This window comes from Coffea arabica, chromosome 8c (genome assembly GCF_036785885.1).
Source record: "Coffea arabica cultivar ET-39 chromosome 8c, Coffea Arabica ET-39 HiFi, whole genome shotgun sequence".
Classification (NCBI taxonomy): domain Eukaryota; kingdom Viridiplantae; phylum Streptophyta; class Magnoliopsida; order Gentianales; family Rubiaceae; genus Coffea; species Coffea arabica.
Genome location: NC_092325.1, coordinates 36,670,148 through 36,681,723, shown reverse-complemented (window position 1 = coordinate 36,681,723; position 11,576 = coordinate 36,670,148). Strand labels below are relative to the sequence as shown.

The 11,576-nt window shown below is 36.2% G+C and overlaps 1 protein-coding gene across 1 annotated transcript; it reads left to right on the top strand.

Annotated features, from left to right (window-relative positions):
* Positions 1-3,971: 3,971 nt before the first annotated feature.
* Positions 3,972-4,499, top strand: LOC140013546 (uncharacterized). The gene is made up of 2 exons (XM_072062857.1): positions 3,972-4,094; positions 4,185-4,499. Exons 1-2 carry the CDS (start codon positions 3,972-3,974, stop codon positions 4,497-4,499), a joined length of 438 nt encoding a protein of 145 aa, XP_071918958.1.
* Positions 4,500-11,576: the final 7,077 nt, after the last annotated feature.

Sequence of the window (11,576 nt, the reverse complement as noted above, 5' to 3'; positions counted from 1 at the left end):
CCAAGAACTGATGGAATCTCTGCTCTCCTAGCGATCAGAGCAACAACAGCTTAAGGACAATCTGAAGCTGGAATTGGAAGAAAACAACAAGCGAATGGTGAATCTGTTGACAGGAATGGAGTAGAACCTCAACAATTCCTTGGATCAGAAGTTCAACGCCATTCTGTCAAAGATGACTTCTGCGAAGGACAAGATCACGGATAGAGAGGAAAGGATGACGGTGGACCAGACGCCACTTCTTCCTACACCTCTAGCTCATCATAGATTATAGCCTGAAGGAGACCAACAGAATACTTGTAGAAGAGAGTGGGGTAAGATTCAGCTTCCTAATCCACCTAAGATAGACTTGCAGTTGTTTACTGGGGAAAATCCTCGGGAGTGGTTGCGCAAATGTGATAAATATTTTTTGAACTATCAAATTCTGGATCATCAGAAGGTCGGAATTATAGAAATGTATTTAGACGGGAAGGCTGATAAGTGGTTCCAAGGGGTAAAACTTGAAATACCTGGATTGAGTTGGGCAGAATTTGGAGATCTGCTATGCAAGAGATTTTCAGACAATATTTGTCAGGATGTGGTAGAAGAATTTAACAAATTGCAACAAGAAAGCAGTGTAGGAGAATATCAAGAAAAATTTGAGGAGTTAAAACCATTGATGTTGATTAAGAATAGGAATTTGGATGAGAACTACTTCATTTCTAGTTTCATTAGTGGCTTGAAAGAAGAGATTCAACCAATGATTAGGATGCTGAAGCCTACTACATTGACTGAGGCATTTGAGCTATCTCAATGGCAAGAGTACTCGCTCAAAGTGCAGCATAGAAGCTCCAAACAGGCTGGGGAGAATAGGTTTGGAATTTCAAAGGGAAACACCACAGTTAGAGGCAGTAACACCTATAAGGTTCCTGTCAATAATACTCTTAAGATTTCTAGGTTCAGTAATAGAGTGCAAGAGAACACTAAGGAGCTGAAAAAAATCTCAGCACAAGAACTACAATTCAGGAGAAGTAAAGGACTCTGCTTCAAATGTGGTAAGAAATACAGCATAGGCCACCAGTGCAAGCTAGGACATGTGAATTGTATGGTACTCGAGGATGAAGAGGATGCTGGTTTTGAAGATGCAATAGGTGAGCAGGATGAACAGACAGGCAATCCAGGACAACCCATGGAACTGTCCTTACATGCATTGTCTGAGTCTCTGAGGAGGAAAACCATTACACTGACAGGGATCCTGGATGGGGAGAAGGTCTCTATATTAGTAGACACTGGGAGCTCGGATAGGTATATTAACAGTGAGATGGTAATTGGGATGGATTTTGAGTACAAATGGGTTAAACAACCATTCTCTGTTATTATGGGAAATGGCACTACAGTGACCAGCAATGCTATCTGTCCTAATGTGCAATGGAGAATCAACCAGCACAATTTCAGATTTGACTTAAAGGTGATGAAATTAGGAGGATGGGATATTATACTGGGGGTAGATTGGATGACACACTACAGCCCTATCACATTTGACTTTCAACAACTCAGGATATCCCTGCACAATGAAGGAAATGAAATTCATTTAATTAGAGGGAAGGATCTGAGGACATTCATTGAGTACAAGAGGCAAATGTGCATGGCACTGAGCTGTAAGAGTAAGAAAGAAGAAAGGGCAGAGACCATACCACAGGAAGTCTTGGAGTTGCTTCAAGACTATGAGGATGTGTTTCAAACTCCCAGTTCCTTACCCCCTAGTAGAAGTGTTGATCATGAAATTCACCGATGCACTGCCCTTCAAATTAAAACCCTACAAGTATTCTCACTGTCACAAGGAGGAAATAGAGAAGCAGGTGGTAGAGATGCTTCAAAAAGGCATAGTCAAGACCAGCAACAGTCCATTTGCCTCTCCTTTATTATTAGTCAAAAAGAAAGAGGGAACTTGGTGTTTTTGTGTAGACTATAGAAAATTGAATGAAATGACTATCAAGGACAGGTTTCCAATACCTAATGTGGATGAATTGTTGGATGAGTTAGTTGGTTCTGTCTATAAAACAAAATTGGACCTCACAGCAGGGTACCACCAGATCAGAGTTAAGCAACAAGACACCTTCAAGACAGCTTTCCAGACTCACTGTGGACATTTTGAGTTCCTGGTCATGCCTTTTGGACTCACTAATGCACCAGCAACCTTCCAGTCACTGATGAATCAGGTGTTTCAACCTTATCTAAGGAGGTTTGCATTGGTTTTTTTTTTTAATGACATTCTAGTGTACAGTCCAACCATGGATGCTCATGTTCAGCATTTGAGAACTGTGTTTGAGGTTCTGAGGAAACGCCAGCTCTTTGTAAAGAAATCTAAGTGTGCCTTTGCTCAGACAAGGGTTGACTACCTAGGCCAGACCATCATAGATAAGGGTGTCAGCATGGATTATTCCAAAGTCAGTAGCATCCTTCAATGGCCTGTGCCTCAGTCAGTTAAGGAGTTGAGGGGTTTTCTTGGACTTACAGGTTACTATAGGAGGTTTGTCAAACATTATGGTCTTGTGTGTAAGCCACTCATTGAGTTGTTGAAGAAAGACAATTTTAGATGGAACGGCCAAGCTCAGGATTCCTTTGAACACTTGAAAAAGTTAATGTGCTCAGCACCAGTTCTTCAGTTACCAGATTTTAAAAAGCCTTTTATGGTAGAGACAGATGCGAGTGGAGGGGGAATTGAGGCTGTCTTAATGCAAGAAGGCCATCCCATTGCCTTCTTGAGCAAGGCACTTTTAGTTAAGAACCTGGGGCTTTCAGTTTATGAGAAGGAGGTCTTGGCATTAGTAATGGCTGTCACAAAATGGAGGCATTATTTAGTAGGAAATCACTTCATTATAAGGACAGATCACCAGTCACTGAAGTACCTCCTGGATTAGAAGCTGAACACTGCTATCCAACATAAATGGATGACTAAACTTTTGGAGTTGGATTATAAAATCGAATACAAGAAAAGGTCTGACAATCAGGTAGCAGATGCCTTATCCAGGAGGCATGACCCTGCACACCAGCAAGAGTTGGGGTCCTACTTAGCTATCACCTCTGTTAAGCTTGGCTGGATGGAAGAGTTGCAGAGGAGCTATGAGGGTGATTCCCAATGCCAGGATATCTTAAGCCAGCTAGTTTTAGACCCCAGTTCCCATGCTGATTATAGCTTACAGGATGGAATCCTGAGGTACCAAGGGAAGATTTATGTGGGAAGTGCCAACAACATCAGAGGCCAGTTAATTCAAACCTTACACGACTCAGCTATAGGGGGGCATTCAGGCCAGAAGAACTGCTGGCAGAAGCTCAAATATCTATTTTATTGGCCTGGGATGAAACAGGATGTAATAGCCTATGTACAGAGCTGTGACATTTGTCAGAAGAACAAAGCTGAGCATGTCCCTTATCCTGGATTGTTGCAGCCAATTCCTGTGCCTAAGCAAGTGTGGATTCACATCACTATGGACTTCATTGAGAAACTACCTAAGTCTCAGGGGTATGACACTATTCTGGTGGTGATTGACAGGTTCACTAAATTTGGACATTTCATCAGGCTTACTCATCCTTTTACAGCTAAGATGGTTGCTCAGAACTTCCTAGATCATATCTACAGAATGCATGGATTACCAGAGTCTATTATAACTGATAGAGATAGGGTGTTCACCAGTGTGTTCTGGAAGGAAATGTTCAAGTTAGTGGGAGTTGAGCTACACTACTCTTCATCCTACCATCCCCAGACTGACGGTCAGAGTGAAAGGTTGAACCAATGTGTAAAAAGCTATTTGAGATGCATGACTGGTGAATTTCCTTCACAGTGGAGTAAGTGGCTCTCATTAGCTGAATGGTGGTATAACTCAACTTATCACTCCAGCTTGAACATGTCACCTTTTGAAGCACTTTTTGGATACAAGCCTACACCACTACCACTAGGGCCTTAATTGGATTCAGTAGTGCCTATAGTGACGGATATGGCTCAGGAGAGAAGTCGAATTTCTGGTTGCATAAAGGAACATCTGGCAAAGACTCAACAAAGGATGAAACATTATGCGGATCAGCACAGGACTGAAAGGAGTTTTTCTGAAGGAGATTGGGTGTTCTTGAAGCTGCAACCTTATAGGCAGTAGACTGTAGCAGTGAGAAAATGCCTCAAATTGGCAGAGAAATATTATGGTCCATTCCAGGTGGAGGAGAAGGTGGGAGCAGTGGCATATAGGCTCAAACTACCAGCAGATGCAAAAATTCACCATGTGTTTCATGTTTCCCTATTGAAAAAGAAGCTTGGATCTCTACAATGCAGCTCTCTTAAGCTGCCTGAGCTAGACGAGTGTGATCAATGTCCACTAAAACCAGAGACGATTTTAAAGCGAAGGGTCATTATGCGTGGGGAAAGGCCTGTCATCCAGTTCTTAATCAAATGGAATCACTTGGGGTACGATGAAACTTCTTGGGAGGATAAGACTTTCATTGAGAACCAATTTCCCGAGCTTCAGACTTGAGGACAAGTCTGAGGTTATGAGGGCGGAATTGTTAGGCTTCGGGTAATTGGATCAGCAAATTGGGTCTGCAAATTAGGGAAATTGGGCAGAACGATGTCGTTCCATTTATTGTACATTCAAACGGTAGTTGAGGCGGTTGGATTCAATTCTTGTACAAATATGCATGGGGCCCACTTGTCCTGATAGCGGATGAATAACAAAATTAGTTGCTTTTCCCTCCCTACTTTCTCTCTCTTCAAATCTCTCTCACCTGATCTCTCTCTCTCAATCTTCTTTCCCAATTCTTCCACTATCTAACAATTACACAATTACGGCTCCAGGCATAACACACTTCAGCCTCAACATTCCCACCTTTCACGCGTCGACCTTTCAACTCATTTACAGCCAATTTTTCAGAATTAACGCATAAGCGTTAATTGAGGGATTAACGGTTTATAGAAAATTAAATTTGATCCAAATCCAGATTCATTTAATTTAGTTAGATTCAAACCCAGATCCAGATCTTTTTGAATCTGAAAAAGTAAATCTATGTCCAAACCCTCATGAATCTGGATATCCAATGGGTATTCATGAATATTTTTTGAATATACTAAAGTAAAAATGTATAGACTTCATAAATAATATTGTATAAATACCATCCAATTTTTATTTTTAAATAATAAAAATAACATTCAACAAGTTGAATGCAATATTATGAAATCAAAGAAAAAACTATTATTGACTACTTCTGTATATTTTCAAAGATTTAACTGTATCCACATCCAATCTTTCATTTGTTTGCCTTTACCTTTTCTTTTTTTTCCTGAAAAAGTTTGCACCAATTACGAGACAACTAGGATTAGTTTTTTTTAAAAAAAACAATCATAACATATACAAATATTCAACATTATTTAAAAAGTGTAATTTTGTGGAACTAATTAGTGCTTTATTAGGTTAAGAACGTATCATTTAATCTAACGGTCATGAAGTCTTACATTAAATGACAATAGAATATTATATTATTTTATAAATTTACTAATATATATTATTTAATTAAATATACATAGGTCTGGGTAGGATCTAGTATGGGTCTGGGTTTGGATATGAATTCTAGAAATCCAAATCCTATCCGGACCCATGACTCTCTCACAGGATCTGGGTTTGGGTAGGGTCTGGATTTGAAAAATTATATCCAAACCCAACCTAAATGTATTGGATCTGGGTAAGACCCGACCCATTGACATGCATATTTACATCCCATATAAATTTAAGTTAATAAATTTTGGTTTCAATCTTAATTTTTTACAACTTTTTAACTTGAAAATCTCCATGTGGCCAACATGTAGTTATTTTTATGTACAAAAAAAAAAAAGTTAGATCCCGTTTTTGTTGTGGCAAAAATGAAAATGAATTGAATTAGATCCCACTTTCTTGAGAAAAAAGAATGAATATGATTCGAGTTAGATCCTAGTTTTTCAGGGGCAAAAAATAAATATAAATTGGGTCATTTATTTAACTACAAATGGGATCTAACCTTTCTGTCCCTAAAAAATAACTATATGCCAATTACATGATGTATGCAGAGTAAAAAGTTGTCTAGGTTGGGGTCAAATTTTATTGACCTACTTTCGTAATGAACATAAAGTTACTATTTTAAAAGTGAAGGATACAAAAATTTATTTAACGAAATATGAGGGACATTTTATATGATTTTTTCAAGTTTTAATATGGTATTAGTACTCCTAAAAAATCTCAAAGCACTTTGTAACAAGATTTTTTCTCTTTTTTATGCCAAAAGTATCTTGAAATATAGTCAAATAATCACCTAATCCCTCAATATCAACTAATTTGGCAATGCTAATACACGACTTTTTCTAAAAAAAAAAATTAGTATATTCTTATCAATTGAACCTGCTATTGACCTCCCCTGCACTATCACATCTTCAGTTTCTTCAAATTGGTATTTCTAGTTACCAAATTATTGCTTGTTATCAACAATTGGTACATAAACTCTGTTTTGATTTTGAAGAATCAACACCATTTGGTTTTGCAAAAGTAGAGTAACAACCTAGTGAATTTGTGACTAGTATAGCAAATAATCATAGTGATAATAGCAACACACTAGAATTAAACCCAATTAGACACCATTAACAATAGCAACAAAAAGTTTAAAAAATAGCCAAAAGAACCATAAAAATGAGAAAAATAATTTCAAAGTTATAGACCAGTGAATTTTTCTCACTTATATTTGAGCTTTTACTTTATGTTGCTATCTTGCCTCTCTTTACTCATGGTCAAAATTGTGATTTGATTATCGTAATATAAATAAGATATTATGTTTGACAATCATAATATAAATAAGATATTATGTGGCTTTCGCTTTTTATGGGATGCAAATTAATAACTAAATTTCTTTAATTCTTTGAAACACAATAACTGAATTTCAAGTCTTTATGCAAAATTTAATGAGAAAAAAAAGAAGGAAAAATCAATGGATGATTCATAGGTTGAACTTTTGTTTCTTAAATTTGCTATGTTTGGCTCAAAGCTCCATTTCCAATGTTTAGGGTACAAAATATCTAACATTGAGAGTTTTAGAATGCAAAATATCTAAAATTGACATTTAAACTGTAAAGCGAGAAACTAGTACAAGTTCGGGAGTGTTAAATGGAGTTAGTCCACAAAGAAATAAGAGATCCAATCATAAGTCAGATATCCAATCCATTTAAATGATTCATCCTACGTTTACGGATTCAATTTGTCGGCTTTTTCTCCTAATTGCTTTTAACGGTCCAGATTGGTCGGAAGAACTCGATTCAATTTGGGTTATTCATTTAAATGAGCTCAATTCAATTTTGACCGTTCATTTGAATTATTAAATGGACACTACTGATTGAACTGAAGTATCATTTGTTTCCCCGAAAACTTAGAGATTTTATTGAATGCTGTAATTTGTATTTGAGCAAAGGCTCAATAGTTTAATGCAAAAGTGCACCTAGCACAAAGAATCAGGATGTATCCTCTCCTCATCACAATAAATGCTTAAAGCATAGAGCTGTTAATCGAATCGGGTAGCTCGCGAGCCGAATTCGATTCGGCTCGATAAGGGCTCGACTCGGCTCATTTATTAAGAGAAACGAGCCGAGCTCGAATTCAACTGGATACTCGTTTAATAGACGAACCGAACTATGCTCGACTCGTTTAAAGCTTGACAAGCTCGAATAGTAGGAGTATTAGCGTCATTTCATTGTATATTTGATATTTTAACCTAATTCATTCTCCCGTTTCGAGCTCGAAAAGCTTGACAGACTTAAATAGTAGGGGTATTAGAGTCATTTCATTGTGTATTTGATATTCTAACCTAATTCATTCTCCCATTTCGAGTTTGATAAGCTCGGCTCGAGTTTCGAGCTTGATAAGCTCGACTCGATAGAAAACTTGAGTTCGAGTTCGAACTCGAGTTTTAACTCGAGTCGATCTCGAACAACTTGTGAAACTCGAATTACTAATCGAGCGAGCTCGAACTATCTCAATTAGAGGTTCGAGTCAAGCTCGAGTTTAAGAAAGCACACATTTGAAACAATTTAGCAAGATTCTTGATATCCTCTAGACTTGTTTGTAACCTGATGTCCTTTGTGGAAGCAACTTTTATAAGGGATAGGACTTGTTCATCTTTCTCTTCCACCTTACTCTTCTCCGAGGTTTGAATAATGCCATTTTTGCTACTTATACTCGCATCTCGTAGTTTGGTATTAGAGCATCTGTCCACCAAGGCCCATTATGCTAATACCCGGCCCCCTACATTTTCTGTCACCACTAGGGGTGCAACGAGTCGAATTTTGACCTAATTGAACCGAGGCTTAAGTTAAATTTACGAAGCTTGTACTCAATTTCAACAAGTTCAAAATGTCAAACTCGAGCTCAAGTTTAAAAAAAAAATTATTTTATTTTTAAAAAATAAAAATAATTATTTTATTTTTAAAAATAAAATAAAATAAATTTTTTAATAACTAATAAAATATTAAAGATATATATGTAATTTTACTATTAAAATAAAAATAAAAAATATGATTAAGCTCGCGCTTTGGTATATTTTAGCTCGAGCTCGACTTGATTAACTTGAATTCGACTTGAGCGCGTATTCGATATTGTTTTGGGCTTTTTATCTTTGTAACTCCATTATCCATTCCCCCCAAACTCATCTCAACAATCCAATACTTATTTAACACCGAAAAAACTATGAAGCCATGACAGAATAAGCATCCATTAATAGTTTTCAACTAATAAGAAAAGCCCAAAACAATCCATATCAAAAGTTCGTAATTTCAGATGCAAAGAGAAGAAGTTCAGCAATATGAAAAAGAAGAAACAACGAGAAAGAATTACACCACAAATCAAACTGTTACAGCAAGAGGGAAAACAGAAGTTAAAAAAATGGAAGAGAATCATATGCACCAAAGTCATGAGAGGGAAAAGCTAAAGCTTTCAAATAGTAAAACAGAAAAAGCAAGCACTACATAAGGGTGCAAAAGAGGAGGACATAGTGGCATGGAAAAAGAAGGTGAAATATTTCAAGGAAATATCTACATTAATATCATGGTATCCATGGTCTCTTACTCTCCACTCAAGATAGGACCCGACATTCTAATGGGATCACAAAAACAGCACAGGATATTTCTAAAAACACCCACCAAAATAGAGTAGAAAAGTAATTACAGGCCTTTAACCTGATTCATGAATCCTATTCACTATGAAGAATGCATTTTTGCCAATGCAGTTTGTAAACCAAGCTTTCTTGCAAATCTGATACATCAATCAACTCTACAATAAAGGGTGCATACTAGCACCCAACCGAAGACATACTCGTTACGAGTTGGATTGGTCCAAACAAAATGTATAAATGAGAACAGAATCTGCCATGGACCACAGAAGCTCCATCTTGTGTTTTACTTAAAGTCCGTCAACTAACATCTGTGAGTGAATTTCAAATTTGACTTCCGTCTAATGAAGTTACGAAACCAAAAGCACTACTATTATTGGACAGACCTATTCTATCACCTGATAATAAACAATATGTGATAGGAGTAGTTGAGGTTACAAGATTGTGTTCTTTATCTAGGTCACCCTTAACAAATCTACCATCAAAATACTCCTTTTTCCTCCATCTTGAAAACAAAATAGGAAGCCAAGGTGATAAAAAGATATGTTGATTAAATATACTGCACTGAACACATGAAAACTTGGGTTTGAGAATGTCATTTGCATAGATTAATCAACTGGTAACAAACAAATCTACCATCTTGTAAGCTGAAACCGAAGACTTCGGTTTGATAAAGTTATTTGCATGGATTAATCTTGTAAACTTTAGGCGTATACATTAACATTTTTGGATGCATTAATAAGAGGAGCGAGAGGTTTTTAATGATGATTTTGTGTACTTCTAAAAGTCCCTCCTTATTTCTTTTTTCTTGTTACAATAAAAATATAAGCACGCAAAACCCTTCTTATTTTCATGTTGGATTAAGGAACGAGAGGTCAACAATGATTTTTTTTTTTAATATAATATTTTTACACTTGGTCCTATATTAGGGGAACGTGGTAGTATGATAGGGATGGACCAATCAAACTATTAAGAATTCGGAGGGAATTAAATTACTTTCAAAAGTATTTCAAGAAATTTCGAACGGAAAATATAAGCAAAGAGTTTCGAACTCCTTACCTACATCCAATGAGAGACTTTTTGTCTCTCCCTCATGGCCAACTAAATTAGCTCAATTGGTTAATAACGGATTTATGTACTTTTAACATCTCATCCCTATTTTCGAGAGCCTATTCTGTTTGGATGGGAGTGTTTTTCAAAAACTAATTTTTCAAATACAATAAAAATTTTTAAAAAGTACTCTAAAAGATGATCTAAAAATTAATTTAAATTTTTTTAAAATTTTAAAAAATATCTGAAAATATATTCTAGAAACTCTTCTACCCTTAAATATTTCAAAATATTTTCTGAAAATATCTCAAAATATAATCTAAAAACTCTGTTACAGCAAATTTTTTTAAAAATACCCCAAAAAATAGCTAATCCAAACGGATACGAGAGGATGGATGAATTGAATAATGCAAGGGAGAAGACGTAATTGAGAGGTCTAGGTTTGAAATTTTCCACTAAAACTTAAAAGGAAAATACAGTATATGCGAGCATGCAAGGCCAACTTCCAGTAACTATCCTCGTAACTTCTCCATACCTGTTTATCTTAAAATAGTCTCACAAAATTAAGTGGCAGACACAAACTGTACATTGACCACAACTTTGATTAAAGTGGCCGCTTTATCTCTCACTCTCTAGGCAAGCCTAACTACTGGAGCTTGAATTAATGTGTGGATAAATCCCCAATGGTGATGTGTGGCATGACCATTCGCAGCCTTGATACTTTGAGCAAGGATAACTACTAAGGTTTGGCTCAGTGTGGCCATAAAAAAAAAGGACTAAGGTTACTCTTTGAGTTACGTGTCACGGATTCAAATCTTATCTGTAATGAAAAAAGTTTACAAGTAATGTTAGAGCACTTATTTAATCTAATAAATTTTTATATTTATTAGCATTTTATATATAATTTTTAAAATTTTTTTTAAATTAAAATAAATTAAATTATAAAAATGTAAACGACGCCGTAAAAAAAAAAAAAGAAAAAAAAAAGCTTTGAGCAAGGATGCAAAGAGGTGAGTCAGTGGCCTACATTTTCATCAGCTTAGAAGGCACTTGAGATCCTCGGTGACATGTTTTCTATGCCAATTCAATGCCACCTATAGTATTGCACCAAGTGTCATGTTATTATTTACACTTGTGTTAAACCAAACCAAGTTGAATTATTAGAAAATTAAAGTGATATCAATGGATGCAGGGGTAAACTTGCCGATCAGGATGAGGTAACAGTGGTTAATGTCGATTAGAGTTGAATAATGTGATCTAGAGACGAGAGTAGAATGCATCATTTTGATTAGTGGGAACTGGCAAACAGAAACCTCAAAGCAGAAAATAAAAAGGAAAAATGTTAATCTAACCATAGTGTAATTATACAAATTCCCTTGTTGAGTTTG